Source organism: Neofelis nebulosa, chromosome 10 (assembly GCF_028018385.1).
Source record: "Neofelis nebulosa isolate mNeoNeb1 chromosome 10, mNeoNeb1.pri, whole genome shotgun sequence".
NCBI lineage: Eukaryota > Metazoa > Chordata > Mammalia > Carnivora > Felidae > Neofelis > Neofelis nebulosa.
The window spans coordinates 5,935,001-5,954,191 of record NC_080791.1 but is presented as its reverse complement, the minus strand read 5'-3'; the positions used below and the strand labels follow the sequence as shown (position 1 = coordinate 5,954,191).

At 38.8% G+C, this 19,191-nt stretch overlaps 1 protein-coding gene across 2 annotated transcripts in view; it reads left to right on the top strand.

Moving 5' to 3' along the window:
- CWF19L2 (CWF19 like cell cycle control factor 2) overlaps positions 1 to 19,191 on the top strand; it is a 150,988-nt gene that overhangs the window by 52,258 nt on the left and 79,539 nt on the right. For both annotated transcript variants that reach the window (XM_058686629.1, XM_058686630.1), the window contains exons 9-10: positions 15,708 to 15,804; positions 17,387 to 17,479. In XM_058686629.1, the coding sequence (XP_058542612.1) occupies positions 15,708 to 15,804; positions 17,387 to 17,479 (190 nt within the window). The remainder of the gene's footprint in view (positions 1 to 15,707; positions 15,805 to 17,386; positions 17,480 to 19,191) is intronic.

The following is a 19,191-nucleotide window of genomic DNA, read 5'->3' as shown; positions in this document are numbered from 1 at the left end:
AATGATCATTAAAATATGTTTTAAAATACCGCCAAATGAATAGGACCCTCAAGGAAGAGGTTTTAGGAAATAATAGAAATCACTGGTGGCAGTAGTAGGTATAAACGTTGTGGTTTGGGGTCATGGGTATGGCAGGTCATTTTTCTTAATCTGAAGCTGTGGATTATAAAGCACCATGTGCAGCTTTCAGTGGGAGGAAGCTGGCAAAACCTGGACTGAGTGATGGGAGCCCCAGTCAGATGGGCTCTGGTTCAAGGCAGGGTTTTGTTCCCAGGACACCAAAGGAGAAATCTGGTTGTACTGACTGGATAAACAGGACAGGGATTAGAGAATGTCTTATGCTGTCTACATATATAATTGTCCAGGCTTCGCTCCACCTACTCTGGAAGGTAACTGTTTCTAGTCCCCAGCTGCTGGCACTAGGAGACTCTTACTTTTTTTTTTTTTTTTTTTCAGTATATGAAGTTTATTGTCAAATTGGTTTCCATACAACACCCAGTGCTCATCCCAAAAGGTGCCCTCCTCAGTACCCATCACCCACCCTCCCACCCCCCATCAACCCTCACTTTGTTCTCAGTTTTTTAAGAGTCTCTTATGCTTTGGCTCTCTTCCACTCTAACCTCTTTTTTTTTTTTCTTCCCTTCCCCCATGGGTTTCTGTTAAGTTTCTCAGGATCCACATAAGGATTCTCATCCATCTCAGGATTCACATAAGAGTAAAACTATATGGTATCTGTCTTTCTTAGTATGGCTTATTTCACTTAGCATCACACTCTCCAGTTCCATCCACGTTGCTACAAAGGGCCATATTTCATTTTTTCTCATTGCCACGTAGTATTCCATTGTGTATATAAACCACAATTTCTTTATCCATTCATCAGTTGATGGACATTTAGGCTCTTTCCATAATTTGGCTATTGTTGAGAGTGCTGCTATAAACATTGGGGTACAAGTGCCCCTATGCATCAGTACTCCTGTATCCCTTGGATAAATTCCTAGCAGTGCTATTGCTGGGTCATAGGGTAGGTCTATTTTTAATTTTCTGAGGAACCTCCATACTGCTTTCCAGAGTGGCTGCACCCATTTGCATTCCCACCAACAGTGCAAGAGGGTTCCCGTGTCTCCACATCCTCTCCAGCATCTATAGTCTCCTGATTTGTTCATTTTGGCCACTCTGACTGGCGTGAGGTGATATCTGAGTGTGGTTTTGATTTGTATTTACCTGATGAGGAGTGAGCGACGTTGAACATCTTTTCATGTGCCTGTTGGCCATCCGGATGTCTTCTTTAGAGAAGTGTCTATTCATGTTTTCTGCCCATTTCTTCACTGGGTTATTTGTTTTTCGGGCGTGGAGTTTGGTGAGCTCTTTATAGATTTTGGATACTAGCCCTTTGTCTGATATGTCATTTGCAAATATCTTTTCCCATTCCGTTGGTTGCCTTTTAGTTTTGTTGGTTGTTTCCTTTGCTGTGCAGAAGCTTTTTATCTTCATAAGGTCCCAGTAATTCATTTTTGCTTTTAATTCCCTTGCCTTTGGGGATGTGTCGAGTAAGAGATTGCTACGGCTGAGGTCAGAGAGGTCTTTTCCTGCTTTCTCCTCTAGGGTTTTGATGGTTTCCTGTCTCACATTCAGGTCCTTTATCCATTTTGAGTTTATTTTTGCGAATGGTCTAAGAAAGTGGTCTAGTTTCAACCTTCTGCATGTTGCTGTCCAGTTCTCCCCGCACCATTTGTTAAAGAGACTGTCTTTTTTCCATTGGATGTTCTTTCCTGCTTTGTCAAAGATGAGTTGGCCATACGTTTGTGGGTCTAGTTCTGGGGTTTCTATTCTATTCCATTGGTCTATGTGTCTGTTTTTGTGCCAATACCATGCTGTCTTGATGATGACAGCTTTGTGGTAGAGGCTAAAGTCTGGGATTGTGATGCCTCCCACTTTGGTCTTCTTCTTCAAAATTACTTTGGCTATTCGGGACCTTTTGTGGTTCTATATGAATTTTAGGATTGCTTGTTCTAGTTTTGAGAAGAATGCTGGTGCAGTTTTGATTGGGATTGCATTGAATGTGTAGATAGCTTTGGGTAGTATTGACATTTTGACAATATTTATTCTTCCAATCCATGAGCACGGAATGTTTTTCCATTTCTTTATATCTTCTTCAATTTCTTTCATAAGCTTTCTATAGTTTTTAGCATACAGATCTTTTATATCTTTGGTTAGATTTATTGCTAGGTATTTTATGCTTCTTGGTGCAATTGTGAATGGGATCAGTTTCTTTATTTGTCTTTCTGTTGCTTCATTGTTAGTGTATAAGAATGCAACTGACTTCTGTACATTGATTTTGTATCCTGCAACTTTGCTGAATTCATGTATCAGTTCTAGCAGACTTCTGGTGGAGTCTATCGGATTTTCCATGTATAATATCATGTCATCTGCAAAAAGTGAAAGCTTAACTTCATCTTTGCCAATTTTGATGCCTTTGATTTCCTTTTGTTGTCTGATTGCTGATGCTAGAACTTCCAACACTGTGTTAAACAACAGCAGTGAGAGTGGATATCCCTGTCGTGTTCCTGATCTCAGGGAGAAAGCTCTCAGTTTTTCCCCATTGAGGATGATGTTAGCTGTGGGCTTTTCATAAATGGCTTTTATGATGTGTAAGTATGTTCCTTCTATCCTGACTTTCTCGAGGTTTTTTATTAAGAAATGTTGCTGAATTTTGTCAAAGGCCTTTTCTACATCGATTGACAGGATCTTTTGGTTCTTTTCTTTTATTAATGTGATGTATCACATTGATTGATTTGCGAATGTTGAACCAGCCCTGCAGGCCAGGAATGAATCCCACTTGATCATGGTGAATAATTCTTTTTATATGCTGTTGAATTCGATTTGCTAGTATCTTATTGAGAATTTTTGCATCCATATTCATCAGGGATATTGGCCTGTAGTTCTCTTTTTTACTGGGTCTCTGTCTGGTTTAGGAATCAAAGTAATACTGGCTTCATAAAATGAGAGGAGACTCTTACTTTTATCCTCAGGGTTGGCTTAACATTTGGGCAGTCTTCAGCTACCTGGGAAATAGCCTTACACTCAGTATTTCATCTGGTTCTCTAATTGCTTTATATTTGTAGGTCATATTTAAATTGTACATTTCCGATAGATATACTGTAATATAGGTACTCACTAAAAGCTGTATTTTTTTGGTCTGAAGGCAATACACGTGTACATGTGTATATTTTAAATGTTTATTTTTTCTGAGAGAGCAAGTGAGCACACACGAGCGGCAGGGGTTGGGGGTGGGGCAGAGAGAGGGAGAGAGAATCCCAAGCAGGCTGTCAGCACAGAGCCTGACGAGGTGCTCAAACTCACGAACTGTGAGAACATGACCTGATCCAAAATGAAGAGTCGGATGCTTAACCAACTGAGCCACCCAGGCACCCCATGAAGGCAGTATTTTTGTTAGCTCTGTCATTTTGGTGTTGCAGATGGTTTGAAGCTTTCCATGAATTCCCTGATTGACTGGAAAAGGAAAGAACAATCTAGAAATCATCTACATATATGTGAAAGAAAAGATTCCTGAGCCCGTGTGGGTTGTGTAAAGTCAGAGACCAGGAAGCATGTTGAGGAATGTCTGTTTCCAGGGACTGAAGAGGTCCACTGAAGCATTGTGGGAATCTGTTAGTTTGAACATTATCCTGGGTATATGCTGAATTCTTTATAAAATGCTAGAATTCTAGGGAGCTTTAGAATGAATAAGTTTTATTTTATTTTTTTTAACGTTTCTTCATTTTTGAGAGACAGAGAGAGACAGAGCATGATTGGGGAAGGGGCAGGGAGAGAGGGAGACACAGAATCTGAAGCAGGCTACAGGCTCTGAGCCATCAGCACAGATCCCGATGCGGGGCTTGAACCCACGAACTGCGAGATCATGACCTGAGCCGAAGTCGGACGTTCAGCTGACTAAGCCACCCAACTGCCCCTAGAATGAATAAGTTTTAGAAGTAGGGGGAAAAATCATAGAAATAATAGTACAAGTAGAAGAAATAATCGTCTGTGCTGTATTTTCCACATGCAGAAACTGAGGCGTTGAGGGTGTAGCTCACACAGTGGTGTGTTGAGAGAGTTGCCAGGTTGAGCAAATAAAAAATAGTAAGTCCCTTGCAGTATGTGGACAGACTGACCCCGCAAAATTTTTGTTTACCTGAAATTCAAATTTGACTGGGTGTCATGTTTTTTATCTGGCAATTGTATGTAACACTTAGCCATTTTCTGGGTTTGTGACCGTTTTGGTAGAGATAATATTATATAAAAAACTTAATTACCTATCTAAGTTACATAGCTTCACAATGTATGTACCATTCTGAACTTTGATGTCTTTTTTTTCCCCAATCAGTATATCTTAAAGATGTTTTCCCATCATCCTGTATGTATGTACTTTTTAAAGGCTCTTTAATATTCTATTAAAACTGAGGTATAAGCTAGTAGTTCTCCTGGGTCCCCTCTTGGTGGATTTTAGGTGATTTCTAGTTTGTCGCCCTTACAAAAGTGCAGCAGTAATAGCGATGTGTATCTTTGCACATTGGTTAAATATAGCTGTAAAATAAATTCCAAGCAGTTGGATTATATTTCTAAATCTTGTTATATTAGCCAGTTTACTCTCTTACCAGCCAAATATTAGGATGACTTTTCTCTTCCTTACCATCAGTATTATTGAACTTTTTAGCCTTGAACTTTTGTCATTTGCATCATTGAGAAACAGAATCTTTGCTTGATTTGCATTTCTTTAAATCTGAGTGAAGTTTGGCGTATCGTTATAAATGTTAGTGTTTGTTTTATTTTTGTTAGCTAGTCATCTGTTTTGGCTACTCTTTGAGTTCTCTGTAAAGACTATAGTTTTCACGTAATATATAGTGTTTACATCACTTGTAGATTTCCTTTTTCTTCTTGTTTCATTTTCCTTTTTCATCCTTACTTTTCATTCATTCTTGCTGTGATCACATTTCTCATTCTTTTCCTTTGTCCTCTTCAGGCCTTGCATTTTTCTCAAGTAGGCGAAAAGCATCCTCTAGAAGGAAGGTGTCCATATGCTCAAGAACTTTAAGCTTATTATTCCTAGAAATAAAATGCGTTTGTGGATAATTTTGTTTTGTTGGAAAATATATCAGCTGTGTATTTTCTGGATTCTGAAACCTAGAATATTATGCCATATGAACAAAAACTAGTGTGCTGTCCTTAATTTAGATTTTATAAAGTTAGTATCAGGAACTAACCCATTTTATATACTGTCTTAGCCTTTGGGTATAATTCTTGGCAGAGTTTGTTGTGGGAGCTCAGAAGGACAAGAGAAGGATGACAGGTTCTGAAGGTTTTGAGTATAGTCATGAGATCCTTGGACAGGGAGAAAATTGGCGAACAAGCGTTGAGAGTAATTAAGGGCAGGAGATCTATGAACACTGCCAGCAGGCAAAGAATAATTGCAGTGTGCTCAGGGTTTCTGAAATGTCATTGGGTGGAGGCTTTTTAATTACTTCTTCCTCAAAAGTTTTTAGGCAGAGTTGGGTGTGTGTGTGCTGCACAGAGAATACATTTTAATGGGAAAAGGGGATTTGTTTTTTAGAAATTAATTATGAAGAAGACTTCTGAAATGTAGCAATAATCCTGGAAAATGAGAAATGCTTGTACTTTTTCCTTCGTACAGGATGATTGCAGATGTCATGGCGAGGTTTCTTTCGGGCATTTGCTCATTATTGTCAATGTTAAGAGAAAGTAAGGGAGAGTCTGTTCCTTGCATTTGCTGCCAAGGGGTGTCTTTGCTGTGGCGTTAACCAGATGAAATCATGTGTCCTGTATTCATTGTGTGCCCAGCAACTCATTTTAGTCTTTATTTGATACCTATTATTCTATGAAGTGAATTGAAGTGTATGTTAATATTGAAAATATTAGTATCAGAGAGGCTCAGAATTTTTGTTATATCATCTAATTTATCCTTATCTACTTTTTGTCTCCTAATAAACAATTTCTGTTAGAAAATACCCCCCCCCCAAAAAAAAGATGTACGAGTATGAATTTTATGACAGTGAAGGTTGTTGCTTTTAAAGCTTTCTTGGGATTTCAGTTATCTTCTTGAAACTTGGGAGCTTTGGTTGGAGTTTAGCATACCTTCATTGTCCTCTCTCTCTTTTTTAATGTTTATTTTGAGAGAGGGAGAGTGACAGGGAGAATGAGAGGGAGAGAAAGAGAATCCCAGGCAGGCTTCATGCTCAGCATAGAGCCCCACACAGGGCTTAATCTCACGACTGTGACCTGAGCTGAAATCAAGAGTCAGATGCTAAACCACCTGAGCCACCCAGGTGCCCCTTCACTGTCCTCTCTTGATTGAATCTTCAACTTTGCATACTAAGAAGTGGTGGGAAGAGTCAAGTAAAATGACAAAGATATGCCTTTGGATAGAAATAATAGAGGTCTTTGGCAGTTTAATAAAAAATACTGTCATTGTAGGCGTGCCTGGGTAGCTCAGTTGGTTAAGCGTCAGACTTTAGCTCAGGTCATGATCTCATGGCTCGTGAGTTTGAAACCTGCATTGGGCTCTGTGCTGACAGCTCAGAGCCTGGAGCCTGGAGACTGCTTCGGATTCTGTGTCTCTCTCTCCCTCTGCCCCTCCCCTGCTTGCGTTCTGTCTGTCTGTCTCTCTCAAAGATAAATAAAGATTAAAAAAATAAAAAAAATCATTGTGAAAGAGGATTTATCAGTCAGATTTCATAGACTAAGTTATGATTGTGGGTCATGAGGTGGTAGAGATGAAAAGTGTACATGGGAAACATGGGTTAAGTAAAGTGCCTCCTTTCTCTTTCCCTTTTTTTTCTTTTAAGTTGCAGACACTTGAATATGTTTATATATTAAGGGAGAAGTATCAATTTTAGAAGAGTGATGATAGATGGCATAATTTATGGGCAAAATCCCAAGGGTACTGTGGATAAATGTAGGATCTGATATACTCAGACAAGTGGAAGGATTGGTCTTGGACGGGGGTGTTGAAGAAGAGGAGAGTGTGACTGTAATTTGTGAGTGACAGGAGAAAATTACAGAAATTCTTGACAACTCAGGTCAGTGTTTTTCAACATAGGATCCCCACAATATTGGTGTTCCTTTTTAGTCTTTGTATGCACCACAGTGAGTTTGGTGGCTTCAGAAGAGAAAAAGTGACAGAACAATTTAATTCACACACAGCTCACAAAGTTGAAATGTCCTCTCATTGTTATGACTTAACTGCTATTAGCTTTTTTTTTTAATATGAAATTTGTCGTCAAATTGGTTTCCATACAACACCCAGTGCTCATCCCAACAGGTGCCCTCCTCAGTGCCCATCACCCACCCTCCCCGCCCTCCCACCTCCCATCAACCCTCAGTTTATTCTATTTTTAAGAGTCTCTTATGGTTTGCCTCCCTCCATCTCTTTTTTTTTTTTTTTCCTTCCCCTCCCCTGTGGTCTTCTGTAAAGTTTCTCAGGATCCACATATGAGTGAGAACATATGGTATCTTTCTCTGCCTGACTTACTTCCCTTAGCATAATACCCTGCAGTTCCATCCACGTTGCTACAAAAGGCCATATTTCATTCTTTCTCATTGCCACGTAGTGTTCCATTGTGTATATAAACCACGATTTCTTTATCCATTCATCAGTTGATGGACATTTAGGCTCTTTCCATAATTTGGCTATTGTTGAAAGTACTGCTATAAACATTGGGGTATAAGTGCCCTTATGCCTCAGCACCCCTGTATCCCTTGGGTAAATTCCTAGCAGTGCTATTGCTGGGTTGTAGGGTAGATTTATTTTTTGAGGAATCTCCACACTGTTTCCCAGAGCAGCTGCACCAGTTTGCATTCCCACCAACAATGCAAGAGGGTTCCCGTTTCTCCACATCCTCGCCAGCATCTATAGTCTCCTGATTTGTTCATTTTAGCCACTCTGACTGGCATGAGGTGATATTAGCTTTTTATTTTGACCAAAATGTTGATGAACAGTTAAAATTACTGGTCTGTGTGCATGTCATATTTTCTTTAAGTGATCTTTGGAAGTTGAAAGTTTGAGAAACAAACTCTCTTTTATTCAGATTTGAAAAAAAAAGAAAAAGTATCTGTTCTGGTATGACCAGGAATGCAGTGATGAGGGGAAGTGATTTTTGTACCAGACAGGTCCCTTGGAACTTCAGTTAGATGGCTTTGACAGATTCTTTCTGCTGTGCGTCTTACATTTACTGAATTCAGCACCTCCTTCTTAGGTCTAGTGCTATAAAAACAGTTATGACACAGTTTCTGCTTTCAAGGAGCTCACGATATCAAAGAGCCAGTTATATAGGCACGTGAAGAAATATGTACATAAACGCCGTGATACTTACAGTTAGTTGCAGGTCTAAATATAGATCCTTATGATTACAATTCCTGTGTACAACAAGGGATGATTAACTCCTCTGAGATATCACTGGGGGAACAGAATCCAGGAAAGATAGGGTCTTGAGGGATGAACTCATTAGGTGTAAGTGGGAAGGGGTAATCAACATGGAGATAACTTGGAGACAAGTCAGCGTGGTCTAGTTGAGTATTTGAGAGCAGAATTTTGGAGTGTCAGATGCAGTAACTCCCTGAGGAGAGGGCATATTTCTTTTTATGGTCTTTGCGTCTCTGAATCCTGGTAGAGCGCATAGCACAAATTCACCTCTCAATAACTTGTGGAATGTAGTTGAATGGGAGGAAAATGGGTAGGCAGTTATAGCGAATATGCCTCACGTGCCTTGTAAACAGCTCCAGAAGTCATGCTCCCGAGTTGGACAGTATTCTCTAGTGATTGGTAACAAGTATCTCCAGGATTTGAAATAGATCAGATTTGTATTTTATTTATTTATTAAAAATGTTTTCACATTTATTTATTTTTGAGAGACAGAGCGTGAACAGGGAAGGGGCAGAGGGAGGGGGAGACACAGAATCCGAAGCAGGCTCCAGGCTCTGAGCTGTCAGCACAGAGCCTGACGCGGGGTTCGAACCCATGAACTGTTAAGATCATGACCTGAGCCGAAGTTGGATGCTTAACCAACTGAGCCACCCAGGTGCCCCCAGATTTGTATTTTAGAAAGATTCCAACATACTGTGTAGGCCAGTCTGGGAAATGGAACAGATTTGAGGATAAAATATTGGCGAGGAAGCTCTAGTTGAGAGACAAGAAGTCATGAACCAAAGGAGTGAATGTAGAGGAAAGGGGGAGCTTGAGTTGGCTTCTGTGGCTCAGTGATGAGGCATCTATTTCTGTGGCCCCTTGGAAGGATTTGCTTACTTACTGTGTACCATTTCTGGACATTCTTTTAAACAATTTTCCTTAAGTTTATTTGTTTAAGTCATCTCTATACCCGATGCGGGGCTCGAACCCATGACCCTGAAATCAAGAATTGCATTCCTCTCCAACTGAGCCAGCCAGGCACCCCTCTTTCCTTTCTTGAAAAGATTTCACTGTTGGATTTTGAGCGTGGTGAATGGAAGACTGGTTGGAACATTCCTCTTTGACTCAGTAATTGGCTCTCAGTGGCAAAAGTTACCATTATTGAGCATCAGGCTATGTGTTGTGTTTAGAATTTTATTTTATTACTGAATTTATTATAGTTTTATACATTGTCACATTTGATTCTGATAATGTGAGGGTAGGTATTGATCATCTTTTTGGTTTTATAGCCTGGGAGAGGTTAAGATACTTGCCCAGTCTCATAGAGTTTGTAAAGGACAGAGTCTGGATTTGAACCCATGTCAGTCTGACTCCAGAACTCCTTTTCTTGTAATACTAACAGGGATTTCTCATTTCTACAATGATGATGCAACAGTAGGATTAGCATTCTCTTTATTTATTTATTTATTTATTAAAAATATTTTTTTTAATGTTTATTTTTGAGGGAGGGAGGGAGACAGAGACAGACAGACAGAATGTGAGTGGGGGAGGGGCAGAGAGAGAGGGAGACACAGAATCTGAGCTCTCAGCACAGAGCCTGACGCGGGGCTTGAACCCACAAACTGAGATCATGACCTGAGCCACAGTCAGATGCTTAACCGACTGAGCCACCCAGGTGCCCCTGCATTGGCATTTTAAAGAAACAGCTTCTAGTGCTTCATGAAAAGGTTGCATTTAGAACTCTTAGAATTTGAATCTGTTCTTAGGTGTTTATACCTTTATTTTTATCCCTATTTGTAGGCATGAATCTGTTGACATATTGACCCTTGAAATTAAAGTAAATTACATTTATAATAAAAATGATGTGTACCTCAGAATTGAATTTGGAAAAAGTTACTGAAAAATATTTTCCATACAAAACAGTCCAACTAACTGACAAGCAATCCCTCCACGTCTAGCAGCACGTAAATGGTAGTGATGTTCTGCTCACGTGAATGCAGTGTCTCTACTGCTCTTCCTAATTGGTTTTTAAAATGTAGACTGAAGGAATTTGAAAGGAACAAAAACATTTTCCTTTCTAATGGTGCATTACCTAATATTTCTAATGGTGCTAAAATATTTTAGGTTTCTTAGTCTGAGCACCATGGTGTTTTTTCTTTCTGTGAGAAGAAATGGTTCTTCCAGAATTTCTGCAGATATTAATGTCTGTTTTTAAAAAAATTCACATGCTGTCTCCTGAAAGATTTGCTATTTTTTTTTTTTTTCCAAAAGGGAATTTGCTATTTAGAAATAATTGCTTGTTAGGTCAAGTTTTGATTTGAAGATCTGTTTATATATTTTGCTGTTACCCCACTCAGAATGTATGTTGAAAATGCAAGTTGATTTCAGTAGAGTCTGATGAAATGTGCTAATTCAGGAAAACTAGAAATATCATAGATACATCCTTGATATGTGAGATTCTGACAGGGTTTTTAGCTTGAAAGTTTTTAAAATCACTCCTCTTTGAGGGTTTTGAAAAACAACTATTGAAGTATAATTGACATGTAATAAACTGCACATAGAAATGTACAATCTGCTAAGTTTAGAAGTATGTATGTTCTCACAAAACCATCATCCCCCAGGGTTTTCTGGTACCCTTTTATAATTCTCTCCCACCTCTCCCCACACCCTTACAACCCCCCTAGATTTCACTCATCTGCTTTCTTTAATTATAGACTAGTTTGCATTTTCTGGAGTTTTATGTAAGTGGGATCATATGTTATATACTCTTTTTTTGTCTGGCTTTCACTGTGCATAATTATTTTGAGCTTTATCCATGTTGTTGCAGTAATTCATTCCTTTTTATTGATGGGTGGGTAGTTTTCCATTGGTAGATAAAACAATTTTTCCATTCACCTGTTGGTGAACATATAGAATGTTTCCAGTTTTTAGCTATTGTACATAATGCTTCTTGGAATATTCATGTACAGAACTTTGTGTGGATGTATGCTTCCTTTTCTCTTGGGTAAATACCTAGGAGAGGAATGGCTAGATCATGTGGTAATTATATCTTTAAATTTTAAGAAACTACCAAATGGTTTACCCATTGATTGTATCATTTTACATAGATTTGAGATCATTGATTTGAGATCTTTCTTTTCTAATATAAGCATTTAGAGCTATAACTTCTCCCTAAGTAATGCTTTACTAGCATTCTATAAATTCTGATTTGTTATGTATATGTATGTATGTGTGTGTGTATATGTATATACATATACACATGTTTATTTTTGAGAGACAGAGCGTGAGTGGGGGAAGGGGCAGAGAGAGAGAGGGAGGGAGACACAGAATCCAAAGCAGGCTTCAGGCTCTGAGTTGTCAGCACAGAGTCCAATATGGGGCTCTAGCTCATAAACCATTAGATCATGACCTGAGGTGAAGTCGGGCGTTTAACCAACTGAGCCACCCAGACGCCCTGTTATGTTTATATTTTTATTCGGTTTGCAGTACTTTTTAATTTCTCTTTGATTTTGTTATTGACCATGGGTTATTCCCAGATATGCTATTTAGTTTCCACATAGTTGAGGATTTCTCAGAGATTTTTGTTAACGATTTCTAATTTAATTTCATTGGGGTTAGAGAACACAGTTTGTATGACGTAAATCCCTTTAAATTTATTGAGACTTGCTTTATGGCTCAGAATATGGCCTATCTTGGTAAATGTTGGCATGCACAGGAAAGAATGTGTATTCTCTTACGTGGTAGGGTATTCTCTGAATTTCCATTAGGTCGTGGTAGTGATAGTGTTATTCAAGTCTTCCATATTCTTGAAGAATATATTAAGTACTGGGAGTGGGGTCTTAAAATCTGCAACTGTAATTGTAAAATTAGTCTCTTTCTCTTTGCAATTCTGTCAGTTTTTGCTTTGTGTATTTTGAAGCTCTCTTACATTAGGGATTCTTTTGTACTCTTGATGGATTGACCTCTTTTTCATATGAAGTGAAACAGCTTTCTTTGTCCCTGGTAATATTTATTGCTCTGTAATCTAATTTGTTTGATAGTAAAGAAGTCACTTTACCTTTCTTTTGACTAGTGTAAAACATGATATATCTCCCACTCCCCCCTTTTATATTTGACGTGTTTGTCTTTCTGGTATGTTTTCTGTCATTGAGTTTTGCTCTTTTATCTGACAATTTTGCCTTTTAACTCACATGTTTAGACCATTTATATATGTGATATAAAGGTTTAAGTCTAATTTTGCTCTTTGTTTTCTACTTGTCCTATGTGTTCTTTGTTCCCTTTTTCCTCTTTATGTGACTTATTTTAATTAAAAAAAATTTTTTAATGTTTATTTTTGAGAGAGAGAGACAGAGACAGAGACAGAGACAGAGCCTGAATGGGGGAGGGGCAGAAAGAGAGGGAAACAGAATCCTTAGCAGGCTCCAGGCTCTGAGCTGTCAGCACAGAGCCCAGCGGGGGGCTTGAACTCACAAACTGCAAGATCATGACATGAGCTGAAGTCAGCAGCTTAACTGACTGAGCCACCCAGATGCCCCTTTATTTTATTTTAGATTACATATTTTTATGATTTTGTTTCATTTCTCTTGTTATAATTTTTTTGGTATTTTGTGGGGTTTTTTGTTTGTTTTTAGATTTGATAGTATACATTTTTAACTTCTCCAACTTCATTATGCCATTCCTGTATGGCATAAGAACTTTACAATAGTTTATTTACATTTATCCCCTCCAGTCTTTTCTGTTATTGTCATACATTTTACTTATCTTTGTCATAAACCTCTCATATATTGTTATTATTTTTGTTTAAATAATTATTTTACAGAGACTTATGTAATAAGAGAAAGTATTCTTCATTTACCCTTGTAGGGCATCATTCTTTGAGTTAATCCATACTACAGTCTGGTATAATTTTCCTTCTGCCTGAAGGCTTTTCTTTAACATTCTTTCAACTCTCTGTCTGAAAGAGTTTTCATTTCAATTTGTTTTTGAAAGATACCTTCACTTGGTATAGAATTTTTGGTTGATAATTTAAAGTACTTTGGAAATGTTGCTGCTCTTTTCTTGCTTGGATTGTTTTTGATGAGAAATCTGCTGTCACACTTTTTTCTGTGTGCCTAAGTGTGTCTCTCTTTTATTCCCCCTGTGGCTGCTTTAACATTGTTCTCTTTATCACAAGTTTTGGGCAATTTGATTATGATGTCCCTGGGAATAGGGTTTTTTTTTAATGTAGTTTTTTTTTTTTTTTTTTTGTTCTTGGGATTCCCTGAAATTTTTAGTTCTCTAAGCAGCTTTTCAGGTGTTTGGAAAATTTGGCCTTTGTTTCTTCTGTCTCCCATTTCTTTTGGGAACTCCAATGGCCTAAGTAGTCAGGTTTAAGGTTATCCCATAGTTCTCTGATGCTCTTTTTATTTTTTAAAATTCTTTTTTTGCTGTATGTTTCATTTTGCATAGTTTTTAATGTTTATTTATTTATTATATTAAAAAAATTTTTAATGTTTATTTATTTTTGAGAGAAACAGATACAGAATGCAAGTGGGTTCGGGGCAGAGCGGGAGGGAGACACAGAATCCGAAGCAGGCTCCAGGCTCTGAGCTGTCAGCACAGAGCCCGATGCGGGGCTCGAACTCACGAGCTGTGAGATCATGACCTGAGCCGAAATTGGACACTTAACTGACTGAGCCACCCAGGCACCCCTGTTTGTTTATTTTTGATAGAGACAGAGAATCCCAAGCAGGCTCTGCGCTGACAGCGCAGGGACATGGTTCCCGAACTCAGCAACTGTGAGATCGTGACCTGAGTCGAGATCAAGAGTTGCCCAACTGACTGAGCCACCTAGGCCCCCCTAGTTTCTAATATTTTAAGTTCACTACTTTTTCCTTGGCAGTTTCATCTCCTGTGAATCCTATCTAGTGTTTTTTTGTTTGTTTGTTTTTTTTAATCTGAGACACCAGTGTTCAACTGTAGAAATTCAGTTCTGATCTATTTTATGTCTTACTTGTTTGTAACTTTTCAAACATATGGAATGCAGTTACAATAATAACTTTTAATGTTCTTATCTGCTTTTTCTTACATCTGAGTCAGTTCTGGGTTTATTTTGATTGATAGCTATTTCTCCTAATTGTAGGTCTTATTTTTCTACATCTTGGCACGTCTGCTATCTTTGGTTACTAGATGCTATGAATTTTACTGTGTTGAGCATGGGATATTTTTGCATTCCTGTAACTAGTTCTTGATGTTTGCCCTGGGGGAACATGGTTAAGTTGATTGGAAACTCTTTGCTCCTGTAGACTTTTGCTTTTAACATTGGTTCATTGGGCGTAGATCAACATTTAGCCTAGAGCTTATTATTTCCCAGTAATGACGCGAGACCTTTAATGCTGCCCCCAGTGCTTTCTGAGTTGAAGCTTTCCTCGTCTGGCTAGCGAGATCAGGCACTTTTCCCAGAAATGCTGGATGTCGCTCCTCTTCTCTTTGGGATGGGACTTTCTCCGGCCATGGGCAGTTTCTTGCTAAATACTCAAGGGGAACTCTTTAGTTTTGTGTGCTTCTCTCACTGTGCAGCTTTCTTCTGTCTGGCTGTCTTTAAGTTTTGGAATCTTAGCTGTGTCTCCTTCACTGAGGAGTCAGTCCTTCAGGCTCGGCCTGCATCCCTTCCCCGTACCGCAGTGATCTTTCTTAGGGAAGTAAGCTGGGACAACTTTTTATGTGCCAGGAATCTAACCTTGGCTGGAAATTTCTCTGGTCTTCAGTGAGTCTAGGTTTGGCCCATGACCTTAGTCATAAACTAGTATTTGTTGTCTAATTCAGTAATTTCGCATTTATGTTGCAAAAAGAACACATGCTCATTGTTTTTATTCTTTGACTGCAGTTAAGCATGCCATTTCCTGTTTAGTTTCTTAGACTATCAGTAATTTATCACACCCAGCTGTGTAGAACTATGGCCTGATTGTAGTGTTTTAATTTTCTCGTTTGTTTCCTTTTTAGAATGAGTATGGGAATATTACATAGTAAAAAATAGTTCACATAGTATTTATCTCATTCTTACTGGGACTTTGGTCAGTTATTATAACTGCCTGATTATGGTATTGTGACAAAGAGCCTTAAACTGGTGATTTTTGGTGGAATATTGAACCTTTGTTTTTTGTTTTGTTTATATTTTAAGGTTTTAGAATCTTGATCTCTTGATGCTGAATATTTTGTTGAGGTCAATTAAAATCACATTTGAGTCTTGATGTTGTTAGTTGCAGTGTCCCTCTGTTTCATATGCTCTTAATCTGTCCTGTTCAAACAGAGGCGGTCTTGAAGATGATTCCATCCACATTTTGAGTGTTGATGAGAAGAACAAACTGGGAGCCAAGATTATCAAGGCAGAGATGATGGGAAATATGGTATGTCTTCTGTGGTGTTTCTAGGAGAATAGGAGTTAACTGTTTAACTTCTTACCAGTAATTTTGGAAGTTTCTTCACAATGTTGGCTGTAGCCAACTGCTGCTTATTGATTCTTTAACAAAATTCTTGAACATTCCTAAATCCTGTACTGCCCACTTCTAAATAAATTGTCTACTTTTTCTGTCAGATCTCTGAAGTCTGAGATCCCAGGGTATGACATGTTTTTTAAAATTTCTACTTTGCAATTCTAGCATAGCATATTTGAGGGAAATAAAGATGTCATTGTCTTCTTTCCCTTGTTTTGTCACATATTATTGAGAGCATGTATTGCTTTCTTAAATTCCTTTACTTAGGTACCTAACAAATGAGCTCCTAAAAAAAGATAGTTGTTTCATGTAGGCATATTTTAATGTAGTACGTTTGTGCCTGGTAAGTGTTTGATGCATTGTATAGATTAGCTCATTTAATTTCCATAATAATGTTATGCCGTAAGACTGATTGACCTGAGAACTGAATAGAAAATATGGATGATTTGGTGCGAGCTACACCTATCTCTGTCTATTTATTATTGCTGTATTTTAGTATCACATTTCTGATATACTAATACGTGTGACATCATACATGGCAGAATAGCAAATCCAGACAGCTTTGCATGGTGTGACAGAATAGATTTCCTCCTGGTCATATGTATGTACTGATCTCAAATCCAAATATAAGTGATCCCTAAGTAGGCTTCCGTTTTGTTGTACTGCCAGTATGACCCTGTTTGGTAGCATAAAAGTTGCCAAACAAGATGCTTCTATGTTTATTAGTTTGTGTGTCTGTTAAAAGGCGTATCTTGCACATGCCGCACTTTCTCATTGAATCTGGTCCTTGGTAACACTGAACTGCAGCTCAGCCCTGAAGTTTGGTAAGAGAGACAACCCGCCAGGAAATAATAGCAGGAAAATAAAGTTTGAGTTTTGAAAGCACAAAGGAATTAGTTCACACTAGTGAAAGAGAGGTCACCAAGTTAGGAGGTTAATTTATGTTGAAAGAATTGTTCCTTTGGTCACGGAGCCACTGCAGTGGAGAACAGTGTTCTTTGCCTGTTCATATGCTCCTCTTTGTTTATTTCTTTACATGTCACTTGTTTTCTATACATTTCTATAAACTTCCTAGAGTAAAAATGAGATACGTTCAGAGTTCTTATTAAAATTACTTAACATTAAAGAAGGTAATATGTTAAATCTTATTATGGCTTTCTTGTTACAGTAATTGAAATTTTGAGTACTGGATGGTGATAATATCCGAGGAATTATAAAAATGTCATTCTTGAGGTTGTTTTCCCCATATCCCTGTCTCTCCCCTAGAATATATGCCCTTGTAATTGTTTACTCTCAAATCATAAACGAATGCTCCAGGCATTTGAGACATATGTAACTGAGATGAATTCATTAAAAAGCAGTCCCCTGAATTGAGGTTTACTGCTGCAGGAGTGTTCACTCTGCTCTTTTCCCTCCTGCATATACATTTGAAGTATTCTTCACTGAGGAATTAAGCTATATATGACACTCATTGTTCTTGTCTTTCCCTCTGAAGGAATTAGCGGAACAACTTAAAGCTCAACTTGCAAAGGCAAATAAATTCAAAGAAACTGTAACACAGACGTCATCCAAAAACCCTGGGGTGGAGGTGAGTTAATGGGAATCTGTTTGTATACTACTACTACTGGGCAGTGCTGATATTTTAATGCAGGGTGTTTCTATATCTGTGTTACTGTGTTTATACGTGCGATTGCTTGTTTGTTTACTTCTTTTAAAAATGGATTTTCATATGTATTCTCTTATGCTCCACCAGTGCGTCCCAGGGGAAAAGAGAGAGACCCGGTTTTATTTTGGACTGTGCCATTTACTGACTGTTTGACTTCATAGAAATCACACTGTCCTTAAATTCTTCTCTTAAAGAGTGAGAGACTTAAATTTGGTGTGTTTCACATAAAACAAATTATTTTGTTCCAGGATTCCTTCCTCCATCTATTAGTGAGCAAAACAGATAGAAGCGGCTGCCTGCATGGAGTTTCATTTGGGTAGGGAGGAACAGTAAACAACAAAAGTAATAAATAGTGTAGCATGTTACAGACTGATACATCCTATGGCAGGCTAGAGGGGATCTTGAGTGCCCAGTGCTGGTGGCTTTGGGTGCACAGGCTAGTTATTATTGAAAAAGTGACCTTGATGCAGAGGCTTGCCGTGGAACAGCAGATCTGTGTATCTGAGTGAAGAGCACTTTGGGCATGAGGAGTGGAGGATGTAAGGTTCCAAAGATGGGAACATGTCTTATGTGTGGGAGGAACAGCATGGGGCCCAGTGTCGCCAGAGTGGAATGAATGAATGGAAGGGAGGCGGGTGGAATATCCAGGTTAGAGAGGCTGTGGGAGGCTAGACCATGTGAGGCTTGAAAGTCAGGGTCAGGGAGTGGGTTTTTATTCTGGGTGAGATGGCATTGGAGGGTTTTCTGTAGAAGATATATTTTGACGAGACTGTCCTGGCTTCCTTGCTAAGGGTGCATTGAAGGATCATAAGGGCAGAAGCTAAGGAGATGGTTAGAAGTGGTTAGGTTTTTATATGCATAAATATTTCCTGTGTGTTTTATGAAAGGAGAGCAGACAGGACTTTTTGATGGTTTGGATGGGTTGGGGGATGTAGGAGATACGGAGGGGAGGCAAAGTCACTTCAAAGTTTTTAGGCTGAGCAGCTGGAAGAATACAGCAGCCATTCTTGGGAGTGTAGAAACAGGAGGAGTGTATTTGGGGGCGGAGGGTTCAAGTTCTTTTGTAGATATGTGGCGTTTGGGTATCTTTTAGATTTGGGGCTGGAGGAGATGTCAGGTAGGGAGGGGGATGTTGGGAATTTAGGGAAGCCTGAGCTGGAGGTGGAAACTGGGGAGCTCTTAACATAGAGACAGTATTTAAATCCTGATGCTGCTTGAAATCAGCCCAGGAGTAAAGGTAGATAGAAAAAGTTAAAGGGCTGAATTGGGTGTATTACAGTGTTGAGAGGATTATAATTAGGTTTATAAGTGATTTTATTTTTTTTTTTAAATTTTTTTTTTTTTTTTTTTTTCAACGTTTTTTATTTATTTTTGGGACAGAGAGACAGAGCATGAACGGGGGAGGGGCAGAGAGAGAGGGAGACACAGAATCGGAAACAGGCTCCAGGCTCTGAGCCATCAGCCCAGAGCCTGATGCGGGGCTCGAACTCACGGACCGCGAGATCGTGACCTGGCTGAAGTCGGACGCTTAACCGACTGCGCCACCCAGGCGCCCCTATAAGTGATTTTAAAGAACTGTTCTCAAAGATTAACTTATGTCATTTTAATGTCAGTGTGTGAGATGAGAATGTACA